General features: G+C 38.9%; 5 protein-coding genes and 1 pseudogene across 5 annotated transcripts; 1 reads left to right on the top strand and 5 right to left on the bottom strand.

The window, feature by feature from the left end:
- Positions 1-2: 2 nt before the first annotated feature.
- Positions 3-2,722, bottom strand: LOC114516451 (annotated as a pseudogene).
- Positions 2,723-3,046: 324 nt separating this feature from the next.
- LOC114516801 (digestive cysteine proteinase 2-like) lies at positions 3,047-4,085 on the bottom strand (the record flags this gene model as incomplete). Its single annotated transcript, XM_028536383.1, has 2 exons — positions 3,047-3,576; positions 3,830-4,085. Coding segments are annotated over 2 exons (579 nt in total), but the record flags the coding sequence as incomplete, so codon positions are not given.
- A 2,846-nt stretch (positions 4,086-6,931) lies between these two features.
- Positions 6,932-8,339, top strand: LOC114516632 (NACHT, LRR and PYD domains-containing protein 1-like). Its single transcript, XM_028536158.1, has 2 exons — positions 6,932-7,534; positions 8,307-8,339. The coding sequence occupies exons 1-2, from the start codon at positions 6,941-6,943 to the stop codon at positions 8,337-8,339; spliced, it is 627 nt and encodes a 208-aa protein (XP_028391959.1). The 5' UTR covers positions 6,932-6,940.
- A 1,591-nt stretch (positions 8,340-9,930) lies between these two features.
- Positions 9,931-13,082, bottom strand: LOC114516799 (transcription factor SPT20 homolog). Its single transcript, XM_028536381.1, has 2 exons — positions 12,025-13,082; positions 9,931-11,973 (listed from the first exon to the last, which is right to left on the bottom strand). Exons 1-2 carry the CDS (start codon positions 13,026-13,028, stop codon positions 11,442-11,444), a joined length of 1,536 nt encoding a protein of 511 aa, XP_028392182.1. The 5' UTR covers positions 13,029-13,082; the 3' UTR covers positions 9,931-11,441.
- Positions 13,083-15,981: 2,899 nt separating this feature from the next.
- Positions 15,982-19,814, bottom strand: LOC114516800 (cathepsin L1-like). The gene is made up of 4 exons (XM_028536382.1): positions 19,569-19,814; positions 19,094-19,313; positions 18,089-18,361; positions 15,982-17,499 (listed from the first exon to the last, which is right to left on the bottom strand). Exons 1-4 carry the CDS (start codon positions 19,764-19,766, stop codon positions 17,177-17,179), a joined length of 1,014 nt encoding a protein of 337 aa, XP_028392183.1. The 5' UTR covers positions 19,767-19,814; the 3' UTR covers positions 15,982-17,176.
- Positions 19,815-20,196: 382 nt separating this feature from the next.
- Positions 20,197-22,720, bottom strand: LOC114516752 (cathepsin L1-like). Its single transcript, XM_028536313.1, has 4 exons — positions 22,411-22,720; positions 21,532-21,754; positions 20,941-21,213; positions 20,197-20,687 (listed from the first exon to the last, which is right to left on the bottom strand). Exons 1-4 carry the CDS (start codon positions 22,570-22,572, stop codon positions 20,365-20,367), a joined length of 981 nt encoding a protein of 326 aa, XP_028392114.1. The 5' UTR covers positions 22,573-22,720; the 3' UTR covers positions 20,197-20,364.
- Positions 22,721-22,922: the final 202 nt, after the last annotated feature.

Below are 22,922 nucleotides of genomic sequence, written 5' to 3'. Positions count from 1 at the left end.
GGCCAAGTTTCAAGACTTTGTCGTATTGACTTTGTTTTCTCCCGAATCTGAGCCAATCTGTTGTTATGTGCGCATTCTGGACAAATACGAAACATCTGTCGTGTTTTATTCTGCCGCCTATACGCAGGTTATGGACTTATGGTAAGTGGTAAGACAGTTTAATCAAACTGAAGTTTACTATTGGAGAACTATTACTGTTTGTTATTAAAATCTCTCCTAGTTTTGGTCCTTCTTCGCAAAAGAGAGTATTAAAAGATTAAAAGTAACTACGATTTAGCAACAAAAAAATATAATTACTGTAAGTGTTTCAGAATTACTTGTTTCCCACGCTGGTCGACCGTTCATGACAACTTACATCAAGGGATAACTAGCAAGGCTGGCTATTCCACATTGATTACCCTTGTTCCTTGACATCATTATATACCCTTTGATACCCCAATCTGTACCCCAGCTATTTTTGACCAGCCAGTAGTCTTTACCATCCAAAGTACCATACCCTACTACCAACACACCGTGGTTTAAGTCTGTACTACTGCAGTCTGATTCATCGTACACACCGCTGTGGTAGAGCTGAAAGCTGGAGTGGTCAGCGTCCATAGCAGCAGATATAGGACCCACAGCCCCTACGGCAGATTGAAGCTGTCTCTCTGAACCATTCTTGATATCAACGTATCCTATAGTGAACACGTGTAGCTAATATTTACAAACCACGACATCTCAACGATGTGATACCGCTGATCAGTCAAGGCAATGCCGAACGTAATCACTAGACCGGTCAAACATCCAATTCAGTATTTTCATAATTCACATATGCCGTATATTTTTCACTAGAAAACTACTCTCAAACCTTCGATTCTCACAATCTCTGAACGCGATCGCATTTTTTTCATTCGATGCATGATTCCGGCAAGCTATGGCCTAAATTTTGGTCCAGACAAGGGGAGCGATATACAACCTTAGAGCTGGAAAGAGTATCTTAGAACGAACTGTTTGCTCGCGAATTCAGTTGTAAAATGGAAAAAATATCACTCTGTGAAGGTCTGGATCAAAATCCAGCCAGAATCATGATCAATCATCCATAATTTATCCACTTTACCTGAACACGTTGCGCCAACGTCAGCAGAGTTATAGAAACAGAATAACTTTGAACTCCTTTGTAAGGATAACTTTCTTCCGTATCAATGCCATAATCTTTAACATATCTGAATGCGTTATCCATTAAGCCACCAGAACATCCACGATTTCCATACCATAACGTACAGTCGACAAGATTTTGTTCGCTAAGTGAGATCAAGTTTCCTGTTTTCCTAAAATGTTGGCCCTCCAACGATCCTGTGGCACTGAAGGCCCAACACGAACCGCAAGAACCTATGAAGATGAACTCGTTTCAGCTTTGCGCTCATCTTATATTCATTTTGCATGATCCCATCTCTCATATATAGTATAAATAAAGTTAGTTTAGTTTAGGTCTCCGCCTGTAGTAACACTGGATGAATAAGAGATGATCCTTACTGGACCTCTAGGAAGAACAGTTTAGAACTGATTGACTATCCAGTATTAATAAAGTTAGTTTAGTTTAGGTTTCCTCCTGTAGTAACACTAGATCAATAAGAGATGATCCTTACTGGACCTCTAGGAAGAACACTTTAGAACTAATGGAGCTATCCAGTATAAATAAAGTTAGTTTAGTTTAGGTTTCCTCCTGTAGTAACACTGGATCAATACGAGATGATCCTTACTGGACCTCCAGGAAGAACAGTTTAGAACTGATAGAGCTATCCCGTATAAATAAAGCTAGTTTAGTTTGGGTTTCCTCCTGTAGTAACACTGGATCAATACGAGATGACCCTTTCTGGACCTCTAGGAAGAGCAGTTTAGAACTGATAGAGTAATCAAGAATATGTTAACGCTGGATCAGTGAGAGAGATGGATCAATATTTATATTTTGGTAATAACATGGATGAATATGTTCACACAACGCATTACCCTGATTCTTAACTCTTGTGACATAACCTTTGTCGCGCCAGTCCACAGAGGAAGGCAAACGCACGTTTGAAGGCGGTAGGAATGTCGACCCGTTGGTTCTTATACCCGGCCAGTATTTGGTACCCAGCATCAATGCCTTATATTCAATCTCCGTGAGATCACCCAAATGGTTGATAGCTAATCTGTAGCTGTTGTTGCCCTTATTATGATCCGCAACTTTCTAATAGAAAACATAGAAATATTAGACATCTTGTAGTTTTCACACAAAGCCATATCAAACTGACCCCAAAACTATTATACATTGTGCATGTCTAGGTTACATGTTATTAGTATAACTCTGTCATGCTTTACTTGCAAACAAACAAATAGTTTATAGGCGATGTATTCGCTTACCACTAAGGACAGGGAAGTGTTTAGTTATCCCAAGGTCTGGCGATATTGTATTCTTTAGTACTATGTGATAAGAGCACAAACCTTCAGGTTTGACCGCCATATTGCCTTGCGAAGATTATCTTCATTTGTATCTGCATATATTTTGCCATGTATATTTTTCCAGACTAGCCATTGTGCTTCGTTACCGAATGGTGTGTCGCTTTCTTCTGCCAGCGAGGCAGTGGTGATGAAAAGCCATGTATAGCCAAGAAACAAAAAATATATCCCTGCTTGTGTCATCACTCAGACCATGTTTCGTCACGATTGAAAACACTCATGACTGAGTCTTGAATTATCATTGACATTGTTGACTATTCAGGTTTAACTGCCGTTTTATGCATAACTTAAAACGTGGGCTAAAAATCATCTGATCAATAGCTGACATGGTGGCATGGTATCCTCAACCTCCCCGGCAGGGATTTAGCCAGAACTAACGATTTCAAAACAAAAAATGTCATAGTGCATTACGACAAAATTAGGAATGTCGAAAACTGACTTCACAGACAAGTTTCTACGACTTGTACTTGATTCGAATTCCCACACAAAATCCCAGCAGGATTGTAAAATATTAAATACTCTATCACTTCATGTGTTCCCAACCGTTTCGGAGGAACACTGAATGAAGATCTCAGATCTGTTCTGCATTTATTGCGAAAAATAAACCGAAATTTTATTAAAAATTATTTTACATTACAACATAACACTACCCAACCCAATTTGTTTCAATCGTGGTGGAGTAAAGTTACAAATTTTTCTACCAGTTACGGAAAACATCTGAATTATTATTCTGCCTGATAATGATATAAGTCCTTGCGAATGGTTTTTGGGTTCATATTTAGACCAACGGATAACTTGCGGCTGTCGCTATCCCACATTGGTTGTTTTTGTTCATAGACATCATGATGTATCCTTCCAAGCCCCAAGATGCACCCCAGCTGTTTTTGACCAGCCAGTAATCTTCACCATTCAGAGTACCATAGCCCACCACCAAGACACCATGGTCGAGCTGGGTGCTGCTACAATTTGGTTCGTCATAAACACCCTTATGATAGAGTTGGAAACTCGAATGACTGGCGTCAATCGCAACTGAAATAGGACCAACATTTGCCGTTGCATCTTGAAGCTCGGACTCTGAACCTTTTTCGATATCAGTGTGACCTTTGGAAGAGAAACACGATCATATGATTTAAGCAAAGTGATGTTAGTGTTTTGCCTCGCTTTTTTTTCACTCTCTTGTTTATTTTATTTTATTTCTCACTCTGTGTACCTTTTATTTGTTTTCGTGTTTCGTTTTCAACTTATTTCTTAAATTTTTTCATGTTTGCTTAGTGTGCTTTGTTTATGGAACAATACTCTTCTCTTTTCTTTTTCCCATTTCAAAAAACTAAATGATATTTACAACAACACGTACCACTGCAAGTTGCACCACTTTCAGAAGCACGATATTTGCATCTTCCGTCCTTGGCTTTGTACGGGTAACTGGCTTCGGTGTCAATACCACCATTAGCCTTGATGTAGTTGAAAGCATCGTCCATTAAACCACCTTCGCAGCCATTGTTGCCAAACTTTCCAGAGCAGTCGACAAGATTTTGCTCGCTGAGTGAGACAAGCTTGCCAGTTTTCTTAAAATGTTGTCCTTCAAGTGAAACGGTGGTGCTGAACGCCCAACATGCATACGTTCATCATGGACTATGGCTGTCCCGTCTTCCATGACGCCCTCTCAATATATGTGAGAGAAGATCTGGAGCGCATCCAGAAGAGAGCATTGAGGTGTATCTTTCCGGGTGTTCCGTACTCTACCGCCCTGGAGTTAGCCAATATTCAAACCATTGACGATCATCATGAAGCTCTCACCAACAAACTATTCCAGAATATAAAGGAAAGCCCAGATAATAAATTGAAACATCTACTGCAGGAAAGTCATGATTCTAAAGCTTATGACCTGCGGGTACAATACCCCCTAGTAGTACCAACAACTAGTACTAAACGTTTTTCTAACTCATTCATAATTACTGGTAGTAAAGTATATAATCAGTTGTATGTTAAATATTTTAGGAATTTTAGTAGCATGAGTAATTAATTAGTAGCACTAGATGACAGAGAAGATATAATGAGGTACGCCTGCGGCCTTACGCGATCTCTTTATCTGGAAGTCCTGACGAGCATGGAAACTAACGAGTTCTTGCAAAGTTTGAAACGCCTGATAGCACGTCGCGGTCGCCCGAAGAAAATCTATTCGGATAACGGTAGAACTTTCATTGCAGCAGCGAAATGGTTGAGAGCAGCGATGAAAGATGAGAGAGTGAACAACTTCTTATCGAAAGAAGGAATAAAGTGGCAATTCAACCTGAGTCGTGCTCCAGGGTGGGGTGGCCAATTTGAGAGGTTGATCGGGATCATAAAGCAATCCCTATACAAAACGATCGGAAACGGATTCCTCTCTTTGGAAAAGCTACGAGAAGTGGTATTGGACGTGGAAGTGACCCTCAACAACCGCCCAGTTATGTCGAGGACGATATCCAACTTCCCACCCTCACTCCAAATTCACTGCTATACGAACGATGCAATTTGGTGCCAGAGATAGAACCCTACCAACTTGAAACAAAGGACCTGCGAAAGCGAGCGAAACATCTCAGACGATGCAAGGAAACGGTGTGGCGTAGATGGACGGGTGAATATCTCAGCGGGTTACATGAACAGCACAACCTCAAACATGACGGGAAGTATCGATCGCCAGCGGTCGGCGAAATCGTAATTGTGAAATCGGACGAGAAAAGTCGCGGAAAATGGAGAATGGGAAAAGTAGTGAAGGTGATTCCGGGAGTAGACGGCGTTGTACGAGGAGCGAAAGTGCGAGTAGGAGAAACGGAGTTAGAAAGACCGGTGCAACACCTTTTCCCCCTGGAATTGTCATGTGATTCGGGACCAGAGAAAGAATCAGCGAAGCTCAATGCAAATGCAGTCGAGTTTCGACCGAGACCGAAGCGACAAGCGGCCGTCCAAGCAAGAGATCGGATCGCAGCAATTGAGTTTCAAGGACATGACGAGTTGTTTGACTGATAAGGAAACGTTCATTCAATTTACATAATTTAGTATAATCATATTGCATGACTTTAGTTCAATCATATATTATTTCTGTTTACGGAATTTTCTTCAAATTAGATAAAGTTATAAAGTAGCCAGTTATATTGTATAGTCACAACTCAATTTGATAGCCATATGCATGTAAGGGAATCTTCTTATATTATTTATCCATTGTTGTATCATTTAGTCTATATAATCTTGTATTCATTCACATTTAATTATTTATCAGGTCAGCAAAGCATGAAGACATTGAAGTAATCGAATATATATGCAAAAGGTAAAAATTTGTCACAATTTATGGGCGTATTGGGTAGTATTGCATTATAGCTGATGCATGTTGCTAGCTGGCATCAATTTAAAACCCTCAACAAAAATCTGCAACAGCTTCCTTACCTAGCATTAGCATCATTGAGGATTTTCCAAAGTTGATAAAACCTCTGCGCCTGTTGTATAAATTATGAATGATTTTGATTAGCCAATTCTGTGAAAAGTTGCTTTACTTATTTTTTATTCAAACAATTACAACAATTACAACTGTTATGAGATGATTTAATGAAATTATAACTTTTGATGACTATGATTGATTCCAGTGCAGTTTCCTAGTCAATAGTTTTGCATGCTGTACAATGAAATATTCATAATTCATCATAGGACAAGCACGTGTCAGTTGAGGTGGTTTGAAGCGATATGATTGGTTAATCAGTGATTCACGTGATCACAGATTAACACCTCTAGTCACTTGCTGAGCAAGCGCTTACGCTTTTTTAATCAGAAGTGAGACATCTGGGTAATCTGTGCCTCTAGTCACTTGCTGAGCAAGCGCTTACCTTTTTTTTAATCAATTTTTTTAATCAGAAGTGAGACATCTGGGTAATCTGTGACGTGATACTCTGCTGCTTCTCAATTTTTTATTTTCTATGATCCACGAAGACGAAGATGAGGAGAAAACTGAGTTAAAAACAAACAAAAAACCTTGAAAAACTATTCAAGATTATTAAAAAGAAAGAAAAGAAATCTGAAATTACCTGAATGGATATATTTAAAACATTTAATTGACGTTTTGTTGCCGTAATTCCAAAATATGAGGTGATATTTTACTGTTTTCAACAATTTATTTAACATTCATTAGTTTTTGTTTCGTAAATGCGAAGTCGAAAACCTTATATTTTTGGCAGACGAAACGGAAAAACCATTTTAATGCCATTTTGAAGAAAGCAAGCGGTCACAGAATTTGTATTTTCTTACGAGAAATTCATACTTTTGTGGTTTTATATATGTTTGTACGAAAAACAAAATCACTTGTCTGTTATCGTTTTCGTGTGAATCAATTTTCTCTTTGATAAAATGGCCATTTATACTAGGAAGTTTTCTCTAAATATAATCCCAAACTTCTAAACTTTTCTCTCAAAATATATCTTAATCTAGATTTCAAGACTTGATGCCAAAGAAACGACGTATTGCCAAGAGTAATGACAAAGGTTTACTCGTGATAAAATGTGTTTGGGAAATGCAAGAAGATAGCGTCATGAAAATGATTTCGTCGTTTGCGTCTGATGATGATGATGAAACATTTACTTTGAGAGAATTAAATATTGCACCAGCAGAATCTACAGCTTTGTTCAAATTTTTAAGCCACATCAAGAACTTGAAACAGCTTCGCATCAGTCGTTGTACTGTGACGAACATTGCTATCCGTGAATTGGCTAAGTTTTTGAAGAAAGATAACCATGACCTGGAGAATGACAACTGTGAACTTACTGAACTAGATGTAAGTAGCAATATTGGTTTAAAAACTGAAGGTGTTAAATGTTTAAGTGATGCTTTGAAGAGTGACAACTGTAAACTTACTGAACTAGATGTAAGTGGCAATGATTTAAAAACTGAAGCTGCTAGATATTTAAGTAATGCTCTGAAGAGTGACAACTGTAAACTTACTAAACTAAATGTAAGTCGCAATGATTTAAAAGCTGGAGGTGTTAAATATTTAAGTGATGCTTTGAAGAGTGACAATAGTAAACTTACTGAACTAGATGTAAGTTTCAATGATTTAAAAACTGAAGGTGCTAAATATTTAAGTAATGCTTTGAAGAGTGACAACGGTAAACTTACTAAACTAAATGTAAGAAGCAATGATTTAAAAACTGAAGGTGCTAAATATTTAAGTGATGCTTTGAAGAATGACAATTGTAAACTTACTAAACTAGATGTAAATAGCAATATTAGATTAACAACTGAAGATGTTAAATATTTAAGTGATGCTAAGAGTGACAACTTCGAACTGTTTCACTAAATGTAAAGTCGTAATGGCTGCAATCCTGTAAAACGCGACAAACGTTGTAAAATGATTTTGTGAAGCTGTATATTGCAGGCAAATCATATTAATATTTTTCTTCATGACACATTGGATATTTTACTCTCGTAGTTTTTTTATTAAATTATCTTCTCTTATCTTTATCTTCTTTTATTGATTATATACATTGGGAAAAATGATAAAATGTCAAAACATATATTGGAAAATCTATTTCAATTTGAATTTCCTACCAAAAGGCAAAAAAAATAAGATTTAATAAATCAGTTTGCATTGTTTAAAAGTAAATCAGTGTTTGTAGTATCTGATAAAGTTTTTAATGCTTTGTAAATAGTATTCTTGTATATGTGTATATGATTGTATTTCTTATAAGTATTTTGTAGTTTATTATTGTAATTTCACTGATTCCTACGTAGATTTCTTTGTGTTAACTTACGACATGTGTTGTGAATTAAAACAACCCTTTTTTTCTATACTCTTAATGTCTTGTCTTAAGATCCACCTCGTCGAAAGACTCGATCCTATATAAACACAGGGTTGATTTCCTCTATGGAAAGCAAACTAGCTCAGGTATCAGGTCTGGTTACCTCCATATAAACCAACCCCGCGCTTATGGCTATTTAATAAGGCGCTGTAAGGTCTGTTCACACGATCCAATTCACTTCTGAAGGATGTTTTATAGTTTGTTGTCTTATGATGTACATGGACAGCAAACCCACTGAAGCCAATGCTGTGCTGCTTATCAACAACTGACTATATTCCATACGTCACAAGTGAATTGGATCCAACAAAATTGCATCATGTGAACAGACCTTTACACTACGCAATTTTTCTTGCAACTTGCAATGCAATTATAGTTTTGAGGGATGTTAATTTGTAAAGAGTGTTCGAAATGCTTGCAGAAAACGTTAGCAGATCGTAAGAAATGTTCATATTTGACAACTTTAGATGCCTCAGGAGTAGGAAAAACTTTATTTATACTGGATAGCTCTATCAGTTCTAAACTGTTCTTCCTAGAGGTCCAGTAGGGATCATCTCTTATTGATCCAGTGTTACTACAGGAGGAAACCTAAACTAGACTAACTTTATTTATACTGGATAGCTCTATCAGTTCTAAACTGTTCTTCCTAGAGGTCCAGTAAGGATCATCTCTTATTCATCCAGTGTTACTACAGGAGTCAGGAGGAAACCTAAACTAAACCAACTTTATTTATACTGGATAGTTCTATCAGTTCTAAACTGTTCTTCCTAGAGATCAAGTAAGAATCATCTCTTATTGATCCAGTGTTACTACAGGAGGAAAGCTAAACTAAACTAACTTTCTTTATACTATATATGAGAGATGGGATCATGAAAAATGAATATAAGATGAGCGCAAAGCTGAAACGAGTTCATCTTCATAGGTTCTTGTGGTTCGTGTTGGGCCTTCAGTGCCACAGGATCGTTGGAAGGCCAACATTTTAAGAAAACAGGAAACCTGATCTCACTTAGCGAACAAAATCTTGTCGACTGTACGTTATGGTATGGAAATCGTGGATGTTCTGGTGGCTTAATGGATAACGCATTCAGATATGTTAAAGATTATGGCATTGATACGGAAGAAAGTTATCCTTACAAAGGAGTTCAAACTTTATAACTCTGCTGACGTTGGCGCAACGTGTTCAGGTAAAGTGGATAAATGATGGATGATTGATCATGATTCTGGCTGGATTTTGTCTACGGACATGAACTTACATGGACCAATACAAGAACATTTGTCTCTTTCGAGGCAAATGGGGGGAGTGTGTTAAATATTTTAGGAATTTTAGTAGCATGAGTAATTAATTAGTAGCACTAGATGACAGAGAAGATATAATGAGGTAGGAAACGAAAAGTAATTAATTGTGAAGTGATAGCGGAGCTCTAAGGACTGTGATCTATATTGTGAGAGAAAATCTAATATAAAAACCCAACAAAGTTGTGAATAGTGTTGCGAGCGCATCGAAACAAACAATTTCCAACATGTATAAGAAATGTACATCTTAGGTTATTGAAACCTTAAACATCCTATACAAGGTATTTTGTAAATATAATTATAGTAGAACCTTAAATATAGTAGTGTAACCAAGAATCTTGCATATATAATAATAGCAGAACATTTACTATACTAGTGTAAACATCCTATATAAGGAATTTTGTAAATATAATTATAGTGGATCTTTTAATATAGTAGTGTAACCAAGAACTCTTGTTGCTGCGGAGCGAGCGAGCCTGAAGCGAGCGAGCGTAGCAGCAGTCTAATTTGTGCAGAGAGGGGGTTCTGAACTAAATTTTATTTAGCGCAAGGAATTGTGGTCGTGCGCGTTTTTTATGCGTAGAACACACATTTTAAACTCGCTCATATACAGGATCTTCAAATTTTTGTTAAATTTCAAAGCTTCTGTTCTATTTTGACTATTCAAGGTAAGATATTTTCATCTTTCGTTCATATGTTACGTTTACAGTTGTTTACAATTCTAACTGGTATATTTATGAAACGCTAAAAGCATACAATCGATCACAGCTAGATTCATGCTGTATATATACGAACTATATAAATCATTCTAGAATATTAAGATGTATACTATCCAATTTGCTAATTCGCTTTACTTTAGCAGTTGAGCTGTCAGAGCTGTGAAGCAAATCAAGTCTTACATACAGATGCTTTAAAGTCTTTTTTATCCATTGACATTTGTATTCTTTTGCTGATTTCCATATTTTGCATCAAATGATGTTTTAAGTGCGAGTCGCAGATAAAATATGCAATTGAATTGATCGTCTAAATTGCCTGACTGAATCGCTCAGATTCGTGAAATGTTTGACTTATTTAAAATTAGGTTACTGTAAGCATAGGCATATGTTTTTATTCCTATTTTACAATGAGCTAAATGTTTTTGTTATTTAGTGCTTTCACCGGATCTTCACGTGGTTTCTGATTACACGTCTTCTCGAGCGCGTTCAAAGTTCAAAGTATTAAGTGATGTTTTGTTACTCTTCACATGAAGTCAAACATTTACATGGACACAACAAAGACAAATAGCATATTTAAAAAACAAATATCCATGTTACCAAAAAATGTTCTATTTTGTTAAACATGTGCTACTGGGCCTGTATTTTCGCTTTGTTGCGGGGAAAATGTCGCTACGCGCGCAAAATTCTACCTAATATTACTATTAGTGTTAATACTCCTGTTGTGATTCGTATGTTAAAATATTTTTAAAACTAGCTGCTTCTAAAGACTTTGATTAAACGAGCTGCAACTCGCAAGACAGCATTGATATAGCATATATTGACCTAAATATTGACGTCATTGATAGTGTTTTCGCTAATATGTATTAATTCATGTACAGCCCCCAGCGAGTTAACGCTCAATAGATCGAGGTTCACTTTGCGTTTTTTAAACCTGCTATTGCTATTAGTTAAAATGGATTTAGTTTACTAACATTTCATATAACAATTCACTTGGACCCTAAAATGCTCGCAGCAATCTCTACCTTGCAGGTAACCTAGTATATATAATAATAGTAGAAGTTTTACTATACTAGTGTAACCAACCCATGTAATAAGTCACACAATTCAGTTTCTGCTGCCATGTGATCTTAATTTTAATCAATCAATCAATTTTTTCATACCAGAATTCATCATGTTGTCGACTTTCTTGCCACCCAAGAAGCCGAAGGATTTTTTCAGTCAGCAAAGTTTTCCCAATACCTGGTCTGCCAACTACAAGAACAGTTCTAGGAGGTTTCTTACCAGCTTTTTCTGCTTGAAAAAATTCTGCTGTACTCTCAAGTACTTTTGAACTGGGGGGCTTTTCCAATTGAATGTCATCAATCTCATGTCTATCTTTCAAAATTTTCCTTCTTGAATAATTGACACATTCTGTTCCAACTTGAATTATGACATTGATATCAATTTTATCCAGTTTTCGTTTTCCTTCTAAGATATTCACAGTTAATACACGTTTGGTTTTATTTTCCTGAATCATCTCATGGATTTCCTGGTTTGCTTCTTGGTTAGGAGAGTTAGACTTGTTTTCCTGAGTTATCTCACTGATTTCCTTGTTTACTTCTTGGTTAGGAGAGTTAGAGTTAGTTTCCTGAGTTGTCTCATGGATTTCCTGGTTTGCTTCTTGGTTAGGAGAGTTAGTTTCCTGAGTCTCATGTATTTCCTGGTTTACTTCTTGGTTAAAAGAGTTAGAGTTAGTTTCCTGAGTTATCTCATGGATTTCCTGGTTTGCTTCTTGGTTAGGAGAGTTAGAGTTAGTTTTCTGAGTTATCTCATGGATTTCCTGGTTTACTTCTTGGTTAGGAGAGTTAGAGTTAGTTTCCCGAGTTATCTCATGGATTTCCTGGTTTGCTTTTTGGTTAGGAGAGTAAGAGGAGTAAGGGTTGGAGGTATTAGGGGTCGCTTCTGCATGCTTTTTTTCAAGGTACAAGGTAATGAATTCCTGATCAGTTTTGAAAGTGGGTCTCTTCCATGCCGACCACAATAGATAAACAATCTCAACGAGTGTCGCTGCATCGACGAGAAAATTTATCGTGATGAAGCCGGCAACAACTTGTTGTTTCTTCCCAGCCATTGAATAAGTGCAGTCCACAAATGAAGAATTCGTAGTTGACCCTGTGACGTTCTCATGGGAAGTACTAGTTGTTGTTTTCATATTGGGCAAAGGACATTCAAAATGGGTGGGAAAATTGGACGAGGTTAAGAGAAATGCTGAGAATATTGTCAGTGGTATCATACGACAAACGATTAAATGGATTACGTAAGCCATGAATACAAGATAACGATTACGACGTTGATACGCCACTGGCTGGCTTTCTTCTACGCCCTCGTTCGTCGTTATGCTTGGATTATTCGTGAAGATGTCGACTCTATGTTTCACCAGGTAACCATACACGACACTACATACAACCACAAGTCCAAAACTTATTGCAATGAAAGCAGTAAGAGGTAACGAAGGGAGAAACTGTTCTGCGTATTTCAGAAGACATCCTGCTTCAATGTACTTCCCTTTAAATATAGTGCTCGCGAGTCTCTTGTTCAGGTCACATTTCAGACTTGATTTCGCCTCGAAAACACTCGCGATTGTAAGGAGAACCACGCCAATTGCTACAAACAAAGCAAGAACTACTGAACTGTACGTATTGTAACAGTTACGAGGAACCAGTTTTAAACAACTATCCATGTTATTCATGTCTGTAAAAGAGCACTTGATTCTTTGCCAAAATATTAGATTTGATCACTTGACTTGCCAGTTCACCACCAACTGTTATTCTGCACCAACACCCTCCAGGAGTGCCATATGATTGGTTAAAAACTGACTAGTGCCACCCTCCAAGAATGCGTAATTATATAATAATTTATTCACATTATTAGTACTAGGGAAATTTACAATAATCAATCATGCATTAAAATTAAGTATAATAGTTCTACAGACTATTTACAAAAACAACTTAACTAGACTACTCGCTAATGTTGGAGTTCCATTCCGACAACGTAATGTCGTTAGTTGATGTGATGGACGCAGTCCTCCAACTTCGACTGCCACGAACACACACCACGCGAGCTCTAAGCAAAGCAAAGGCGATCTTTCGTCGTAACCAGCTAACCACCATAGATGTAGAATGATTCTTCTTGTCAGCCAGCTTCGCACCCAGGAAGGAAAGAAAATGTTGGGTCTCTCTTCCGCATCCGCCAAAGGCGCTGAAGACGACCGGTGTGAAGGAGCCATGCTCGACCTCAACAATCCGTTGGTTGTAATGTCGCTTCTTTTCCCGTTCGTTGGCTTTAAACGAGCTGCTCAACGTCTGGCGTCGATGTGTAGAGGCGTATGGGTTAAACACCCTTACATCAAAAAATGCCTTTTCACATCTCTGCCAGAAACCTCTCGCAGCAATGTCCACTCTGGCGTCATCGGCTGAGTTAGCACTGGATGGAAGAACCTCGCCAGTCAAAGGAGCAAGAGCAGGTTCAATTGAAACATCGTAAGCAACGTCATCGATAGCAGCAGCAAGTAGATCACGGATCTCATTATGTCTTCGATGGATAAAACCTCCTTTCAGGCACGACAGGGCATGATCTACCGTGAACGATTTTCCACAAGCGCAGAAAGATGGAAGGCGTTTCAAAGGCCATCGATAACGCATGTAGATTGCATCAAAGAACTCACGCTTGGTCAAGATGTAGCCCTCTTCAGCAAGTGGCAGAGCAGTTAGCCAAGCTGAGGATCCTTTCAACTGGGCGAGGTCATTTGCTCGAATCTGCTCTTCACTCATGCTCGATCTCAAGTTCTGTAGCAGCAACGAGTTCCTAGCTTGACGTTGTTTTGCAATCTCACGGCGAAGATCGTGGATGGAATCTCCATGTTCTGCTGATGGTGTACCATTCTGGTGGATGATTCTACTTGAGAGAAGATGACAGATGGTTGTGGAGTTCAAATGTTCTTCATCACAGATGTCGTTAAAGATCGGAATACCAAGACCTCCCATACGAGCTGGAAGCGAAACCAATTGTCGCTCATGGATGGACAAGCTACGGTTATCGAGGAGTGCAGGAAGGAGCTTCAGGTTGATGGTGTCGTCAACAAGCTGCATCGCGGTCTTGATACCTGGAACGGCACGAATGTGGTAAGTAAATCTGTGCCGAAAACCCGAGACAAACGCCGTGTATGCTGCTTGGGGTTGGAATTTGGCAATTTCACTCAAAACGTGAAGTTGCTGGCACCATTTACTAACTAAAGAACTAATATACTTATCTTTTCCGTCATCCGATCCAAGATATCCTCCAAGGTACTTATGCCCTTCACTTGAAATTCGTACATTAGTTCCAGCGAAGATCTCAATGGCAGTCTGCTCCAGGTGTGGCTTCACAATCAACCAGGATTTATCAGCTCGCGGGTAGTAACCAAGACTCGGACCATGCACGGCAATCTTCTCCCACCAGGCACGCAGTTGCATTAGCTTACCTGCCCCACTAAGGTCATCCGCGTACGCAACATGCCTTACATCACTAGCTTCACCAGATTTAATCATGAGCAGGAGTGGAGTAATGGCGACGGCGTATAACGGCATGGCTAACGGATCACCTTGCGTGGTACCTTCAGCTGATGCAATTTCTTTACCACCTTGCACGAACAATCTTGAAGCTGTTACATAACAATTGAACGTATAAACAGCCATTGCAGGACAAATGTACTGAATGTTATGTAACATGATCTTGCGGTTGATGGAATTGAACGCATTGGTGGCGTCTACCAGTAAGACAGCGTCTGTTTCTTCTTCTTCAAAAATCTTCGACATGGCGTGAACAGCAGCCTCGCAGCCTGATTGTTGTCCTGCACATAGCTGCAAGTCTCCTGCGCTATCCATGATTTGTGGTTTAATGGCAAAGACAATTGATTTTCCAATTATCCGTCGTAGAACCTCTCCAATCCCAATCGGTCTGACACCAGGGTTCTTGTCCAGAGGTATTAAGCGACACGCTAAGAAGGTCTCTAAGCTGGTGGTCTGATCTGCTCCAATAACGACCTTCTGGGTTGCAAGTGTTCTCGCCATTAACGCTATTGCGGATCGTAGATCTTTGCCAGCATCTCCATAGTTGCGAGACACCAAAATATGCCGCCATCCAAGTGCGTCAAGACCTGAAGGACCAGCAGCACCTTGAGTCCTCAATGCTGCTTTTGCTATGGCTGCCTCGTCGATGTTGGCGAATAACGATGGATCGACATATGGAATTTCACCATCAATCATGACGGAATGATCCTCAGGTTGTGCAGGTGGATGTTTCTGCAAGAGGTCCTTGTACACAGCGTCATTAAGAGGAAGAACTCCACCACATGATTGTTCATCCAACAAACGTAGAGCTGCGTTCACTTTGCCACGAAACATGAGACTAGCGAAGGTCTTGGAAAGCTGTTCATTCGAAACCTTTCTAGTAGCCAGTAGTGTCGACTGGATGGTTCTGCATTCCCGAAGTAACCCATCAAAGTTACCTTGTTGCCACAAAGCCATGCGCCGAGACAGACAAGTCACATGGTCTTTCGATCTCGATTTGAAACTCGGTTTTTGTAAGAGAAGAGCAGGCATGATCATAGTAAGTTTTAAAGAAATATCATGCAAGATCTCCGAGTTACTGTTCCAAGCGTTAACAAGTCTCTCCAGTTCCCTGACGTATGACTTTCCAGCAGCTCCACTCGGCAACATAAACAGATTTTTGCGCCAAAAAACCACCTCTTCATAGGCTGCGTTAACAACTTGCTTTAGATCGTCTTTAGTGAGGCTGCCCCAAACACATGGTGATCCGCTATTTTGAGAACTTGAGGGAGTAACCGGATCGACAACAATAGAACCAGGCATACTTGATGTTTGTCCATCTTGTTGACTCGCTCCACCAGTTGCGTGTTTTTTCCTGCATGAATTTAAATGTAGCGACCGTCCTCGTTCCGAACCAAATTGTCTCGGGCACAAATTACATTGAAATGCGCGCTCTCCGCCTTTGCTTTCTTGCGGCATAGTTTCTAATTAGCGTGCTTCGTCACCAACCAATTTACCAAATCACGTAGCACGCGGTTAACGGAATAACGTTCGCAAATATAATTTAACGGTCCAAACTCGAGAAATAGCAAAATATTTGCGTAAAAGTTCCAAAAATATATATAATATAACCAATTCGAACTCACAGAATTCACAGTTGAAGTAGCACTGGAAATTATTCACGCTAAAAGCAATGAACGCGTAACCACTCCAATGACCAATGTTCGATGTCCAAATCTTGATAAAGTCACAAAATGCGCGAAAAAACCAAGTTAACAAAAAATAACACCAACGTTGTTTTAAAGATATCCTTACTTAAGTAATAACGCAATAATGTTTCTAAAAATTTAGCAGTAATTGTGTAAAAATTTCAAATGTCACGGAGCACTATTTTTTAGCGTCTTTACGCCATAGTGCGCGTGCGCGTGCATAGAATGCGTAATTATTATGCATTTCTGATCTCGATATAAAAAACTGGACAAGACTTTGTCGTTTGACTTTGTTTTCTCCCGAATCTGAGTTAATCTGTTGTTATGTGCGCATTCTGGACAAATATGAAACATCTGTCGTGTTTTATTCTGCCACCTATACACAGGTTATGGTAAGTGGTAAGGCAGTTTAATCAAACTGATGTTTACTATTGGAGAACTATTACTGTTTGGTATTAAAATCTCTCCTAGTTTTGGTCCTTCTTCGCGAAAGAAAGTATTAAAAGATTAAAAGTAACTACGATTTAGCAACACAAAAATATAATTACTGTAAGTGTTTCAGAATTACTTGTTTCCCACGCTGGTCGACCGTTCATGACAACTTACAGCAAGGGATAACTAGCAAGGGTGGCTATTCCACATTGATTACCCTTGTTCCTTGACATCATTATATACCCTTTGATACCCCAATCTGTACCCCAGCTATTTTTGACCAGCCAGTAGTCTTTACCATCCAAAGTACCATACCCTACTACCAACACACCATGGTTTAAGTCTGTACTACAGCAGTCTGATTCATCGTACACACCGCTGTGGTAGAGCTGAAAGCTGGAGTGATCAGCGTCCATAGCAGCAGATATAGGACCCACAGTCCCTACGGCAGATTGAAGCTGTTTCTCCGAGCCATTCTTGATATCAACGTATCCTATAGTGAACACGTGTAGCTAATATTTACAAACCACGACATCTCAACGATGTGATACCGCTGGTCAGTCAAGCAATATCCAGGGGCGCCGGAAGCAGTTTAGGGCGGCGGGGGCAGAGTTAGAAAAGGGCACATTCATTTTACCTGAGCAACCACACGAATAGGAAACTCAAATTTACAAGTACATGCGAACATGGTAGCAAAGGGCACAGGGCTGCCCCTGTGGTTCCGGCGCCCCTGGCAATGCCGAACGTAATCACTAGACCGGTCAAACATCCAATTCAGTATTTTCATAATTCACATATGCCGTATATTTTTCACTAGAAAACTACTCTCAAACCTTCGATTCTCACACTCTCTGAACGCGGTTGCATTTTTTTCATTCAATGCATGATTCCGGCAAGCTATGGCCTAAATTTTGGTCCAGACAAGGGGAGCGATATACAACTTTAGAGCTGGAAAGAGTATTTTAGAATGAACTGTTTGCTCGCGAATTCAGTTGTAAAATGGGAAAAATATCACTCTGTGAAGATCTGGATCAAAATCCAGCCAGAATCATGATCAATCATCCATCATTTATCCACTTTACCTGAACACGTTGCGCCAACGTCAGCAGAGTTATAGAAACAGAATAAACTTTGAACTCCTTTGTAAGGATAACTTTCTTCCGTATCAATGCCATAATCTTTAACATATCTGAATGCATTATCCATTAAGCCACCAGAACATCCACGATTTCCATACCATAACGTACAGTCGACAAGATTTTGTTCGCTAAGTGAGATCAGGTTTCCTGTTTTCTTAAAATGTTGTCCCTCCAACGATCCTGTGGCACTGAAGGCCCAACACGAACCACAAGAACCTATGAAGATGAACTCGTTTCAGCTTTGTGCTCATCTTATATTCATTTTGCATGATCCCATCTCTCATATATAGTGTAAATAAAGTTAGTTTAGTTTAGGTTTACTCCTGTAGTAACGCTGGATCAATAAGAGATGATGCTTACTGGACCTCTAGGAAGAACAGTTTAGAACTGATAGAGCTATCCAGTATAAATAAAGTTAGTTTAGTTTAGGTTTCCTCCTGTAGTAACACTGGATCAATAAGAGATGATCCTTACTTGATCTCTAGGAAGAACAGTTTAGAACTGATTGACTATCCAGTATTAATAAAGTTAGTTCAGTTTAGGTTTCCTCCTGTAGTAACACTAGATCAATAAGAGATGATCCTTACTGGACCTCTAGGAAGAACACTTTAGAACTGATGGAGCTATCCAGTATAAATAAAGTTAGTTTAGTTTAGGTTTCCTCCTGTAGTAACACTGGATCAATACGAGATGATCCTTACTGGACCTCCAGGAAGAACAGTTTAGAACTGATAGAGCTATCCCGTATAAATAAAGCTAGTTTAGTTTGGGTTCCCTCCTGTAGTAACACTGGATCAATACGAGATGACCCTTTCTGGACCTCTAGGAAGAGCAGTTTAGAACTGATAGAGTAATCAAGAATATGTGAACGCTGGATCAGTGAGAGAGATGGATCAATATTTATATTTTGGTAATAACATGGATGAATATGTTCACACAACGCATTACCCTGATTCTTAACTCTTGTGACATAACCTTTTTCGCGCCAGTCCACAGAGGAAGGCAAACGCACGTTTGAAGGCGGTAGGAATGTCGACCCGTTGGTTCTTATACCCGGCCAGTATTTGGTACCCAGCATCAATGCCTTATATTCAATCTCCGTGAGATCACCCAAATGGTTGATAGCTAATCTGTAGCTGTTGTTGCCCTTATTGTGATCCGCAACTTTCTAATAGAAAACATAGAAATATTAGACATCTTGTAGTTTTCACACAAAGCCATATCAAACTGACCCCAAAACTATTATACATTGTGCATGTCTAGGTTACTTGTTATTAGTATAACTCTGTCATGCTTTATTTGCAAACAAACAAATAGTTTATAGGCGATGTAATTCGCTTACCACTAAGGACAGGGAAGTGTTTAGTTATCCCAAGGTCTGGCGATATTGTATTCTTTAGTACTGTGTGATAAGAGCACAAACCTTCAGATTTGACCGCCATATTGCCTTGCGAAGATTATCTTCATTTGTATCTGCATATATTTTGCCATGTATATTCTTCCAGACTAGCCATTGTGCTTCGTTACCGAATTTTGTGTCGCTCTCTTCTGCCAGCGAGGCAGTGGTGATAAAAAGCCATGTACAGCCAAGGAACAAAAAATATATCCCTGCTTGTATCATCACTCAGACCATGTTTCGTCACGATTGAAAACACTCATGACTGAGTCTTGAATTATCATTGACATTGTTGACAATTCAGGTTTAACTGCCGTTTTATGCATAACTTAAAACGTGGGCTAAAAATCATCTGATCAATGGCTGACATGATGGCCTGGATCCTCAACCTCCCCGGCAGGGATTTAGCCAGAACTAACGATTTCAAAACAAAAAAATATCATAGTGCATTACGACAAAATTAGGAATGTCGAAAACTGATTTCACAGACAAGTTGCTAGGACTTGTACTTGTTTACGTATTCCCACACAAAATTCCTACAGGATGGTAAAATATTAAACACTCTACCATTTCATGCGTTCCCAACCGTTTCGGAGGAACACTGAATGAAGATCTCAGATCTGTTCTGCATTTATTGCGAAAAATAAACCAAAATTTTATTAAAAATAATTTTACATTACAACATAACACTATACCCAACCCAATTTGTTTCAATCGTGGTGGAGTAAACTTACAATTTTTATACCAGTTACGAAAAACATCTGAATTATTATTCTGCCTAATAATGATTTTTGTCCTTGCGAATGGTTTTTTGGGTTCATATTTAGACCAACGGATAACTTGCGGCTGTCGCTATCCCACATTGGTTGTTTTTGTTCCTAGACATCATGATGTATCCTTCCAAACCCCAAGATGCACCCCAGCTGTTTTTGACCAGCCAGTAATCTTCACCATTCAGAGTACCATAACCCACCACCAAAACACCATGGTCGAGCTGGGTGCTGCTACAATTTGGTTCGTCATAAACACCCTTATGATAGAGTTGGAAACTCGAATGACTGGCGTCAATCGCAACTGAAATAGGACCAACATTTGCCGTTGCATCTTGAAGCTCGGACTCTGATCCTTTTTCGATATCAGTGTGACCTTTGGAAAAGAAACACGATCATATGATTTAAGCAAAGTGATGTTAGTGTTTTGCCTCGCTTTTTTTTCCCTCTTTTGTTTATTTTATTTTATTTCCCACTCTGTGTACCTTTTATTTGTTTTCGTGTTTCGTTTTCAACTTATTTCCTAAATCTTTTCATGTTTGCTTAGTGTGCTTTGCTTATGGAACAATACTCTTCTCTTTTCTATTTCCCATGTCAAAAAACTAAATTATATTTACAACAACACGTACCACTGCAAGTTGCACCACTTTCAGAAGCACGATACTTGCATCTTCCGTCCTTGGCTTTGTACGGGTAACTGGCTTCGGTGTCAATACCACCATTGGCCTTGATGTAGTCGAAAGCATCGTCCATCAAACCACCTTCGCAGCCATTGTTTCCAAACTTTCCAGAGCAGTCGACAAGATTTTGCTCGCTGAGCGAGACAAGTTTGCCAGTTTTCTTAAAATGTTGTCCTTCAAGTGAACCGGTGGTGCTGAACGCCCAGCACGAACCACATTGTTCTAAAAACGTTTAATTGTTACTACAGGAACTAAGCTATCTTCGTTTATACTGGATAGCTTTATCAGTACTGTTCTTCCTAGAGGTCCATTAAGGATCATCTCTTATAGATCCATTATAGAGGAAACCTGAATTAAACTAACTTTATTTATACTGGATAGCTCTATCAGTTCTAAACTGTTCTTCCTAGAGGTCCAGTAAAGATCATCTCTTATTGATCCAGTGTTACTACAGGAGAAAACCTAGGGCAAACTGTATCAAAGCGTTTTTCAATTCTAAATTGTTCTCTCTGGAAGCCATATATTGGACAAACGACATACTTTGATTTTTAACTGGAGTGACGTAGCCTTTTTTGCGCCAATCAACTTCGGTTGGGAGCTCAGCGTCGACACTGGGAGGAAGGTACGTTGTTCCGTTATCTCTTCTTTCCGGTCGATAGATAGTGCCCAGCATCAATGCCCGAAATTCAACCGCCGTGAGATCACCCAAATGATTCATGGCCAGGGTATAGCTGTGTTGGCCATTGTTGTGTTCCTCGACTTTCTACGAAATTCATTAAAATGGTTTTCAAACTCACTATGCAAGGTAGAAAACGCTGTCACCAGGGACCACTTTTATAGTAAATATCTATAGCGAGGCTTCTTTTCAAGAACCTTATTTTCTAAAGCATCCGCTGACGTCACGACAAGGGCAATCTAGTTGTGAACTAGTTGTGAACTTGAATGACACTTAGGGTATGTTTGTTTAAAAAGATGTTTATTTTGCGTGTTTATAGTAAACACTAAAGTTGTAAAATAAAATGACAAAATGAAATTCGATTTCAGCAAAGTCAGTTGAGAATGAAAGCAAAACGAACAGTTTTCGATTGCTGTGTATCGTCAGTTCCATTCAACTTAAGATTTCTTGAATAAATACATGACGACTATCTAAGTTATCTAATGTGTTGTAGGGAAAATTATTCATGAAAGATTTTCTCAAATGAACGAAACTGAGGGTGGTCAATCTGATGAGAAAACCCTGAGAAAGTTGAAGTTTGTGTATCATAGAAATGATAGAATCCATGCGATAAAACTAGATTTCAAAGATATTTTAGCTAATTACGTATATACAAATACAATAGCATTGATTAATATTGGCTATAATCTTACATCATGAAACATTCCACACATCATATTTTGGTAAAAAGTGGAAAATTATACCTTTAAATTGGCCCTCCAGATCTCTTTACGATAACTTTCCTCATCACGACCATACTTCTTGCTATATTTGGCTTTGTATGCGGACCATTCGTCATCGGTGCCAAGACTAGCGCAATGAACAACAGCAATGACACACGCAAAGATTATGACAAGAGATTTCATTGTCGACGTAGAAGCTCGACTTTGAGAGACAAAAATTGACGACGTGAACTCGAATTAAGAAAAACACACGAAGATTTGTGAAACGATGCGTCGTGTTCGAGGCAAGCAATACTGTGTGATCTTGTGTCAGAAGGACGCCGTGAAATATGCTAATTATTGTGAAACATGTCTTGTGACTGTGTTTTGTAATGTGATAGGCTTGTTTGAATGGTGACGAAAGAAGGGATTCCGGTCGGTAAAATAAGAAATTTTTGTTGAAAATATGCATAGGAAACGATGAACAAAGGATTTGATGCGAGGTGTTGCAGGCTGCAGACAAGTTAGACTTACAAAAACTTGTTAAATGTCGA

The sequence above is a fragment of the Dendronephthya gigantea genome, unplaced genomic scaffold (assembly GCF_004324835.1).
Source record: "Dendronephthya gigantea isolate DGI-Jeju-01 unplaced genomic scaffold, DenGig_1.0 000006F, whole genome shotgun sequence".
Classification (NCBI taxonomy): Eukaryota; Metazoa; Cnidaria; class Anthozoa; order Malacalcyonacea; family Nephtheidae; genus Dendronephthya; species Dendronephthya gigantea.
This window is presented reverse-complemented; position numbering and strand designations above follow the sequence as displayed.

What these genes read in the sequence shown, in the direction of transcription:
- LOC114516800 (XM_028536382.1), bottom strand. Translation starts at nt 19,766, where the DNA reads ATGATACAAGCAGGGATATATTTTTTGTTCCTTGGCTGTACATGGCTT. An exon ending in CACAAGAGTTAAGAATCAGG is followed by an intron (nt 18,362 to 19,093) that starts GTAATGCGTTGT and finishes TCATCTTCATAG; the next exon opens with GTTCTTGTGGTTCGTGTTGG. An exon ending in CGTTGGCGCAACGTGTTCAG is followed by an intron (nt 17,500 to 18,088) that starts GTAAAGTGGATA and finishes TGTTCACTATAG; the next exon opens with GATACGTTGATATCAAGAAT.
- LOC114516632 (XM_028536158.1), top strand. Translation starts at nt 6,941, where the DNA reads ATGCCAAAGAAACGACGTATTGCCAAGAGTAATGACAAAGGTTTACTC. An exon ending in GTAAACTTACTGAACTAGAT is followed by an intron (nt 7,535 to 8,306) that starts GTAAGTTTCAAT and finishes TCTTGTCTTAAG; the next exon opens with ATCCACCTCGTCGAAAGACT.
- LOC114516799 (XM_028536381.1), bottom strand. Translation starts at nt 13,028, where the DNA reads ATGAATAACATGGATAGTTGTTTAAAACTGGTTCCTCGTAACTGTTAC. An exon ending in ACTCAGGAAACTAACTCTAA is followed by an intron (nt 11,974 to 12,024) that starts CTCTTTTAACCA and finishes TCAGGAAACTAA; the next exon opens with CTCTCCTAACCAAGAAGCAA.
- LOC114516752 (XM_028536313.1), bottom strand. Translation starts at nt 22,572, where the DNA reads ATGAAATCTCTTGTCATAATCTTTGCGTGTGTCATTGCTGTTGTTCAT. An exon ending in TCTGGAGGGCCAATTTAAAG is followed by an intron (nt 21,755 to 22,410) that starts GTATAATTTTCC and finishes TGAATTTCGTAG; the next exon opens with AAAGTCGAGGAACACAACAA. An exon ending in CACTCCAGTTAAAAATCAAA is followed by an intron (nt 21,214 to 21,531) that starts GTATGTCGTTTG and finishes AAACGTTTTTAG; the next exon opens with AACAATGTGGTTCGTGCTGG.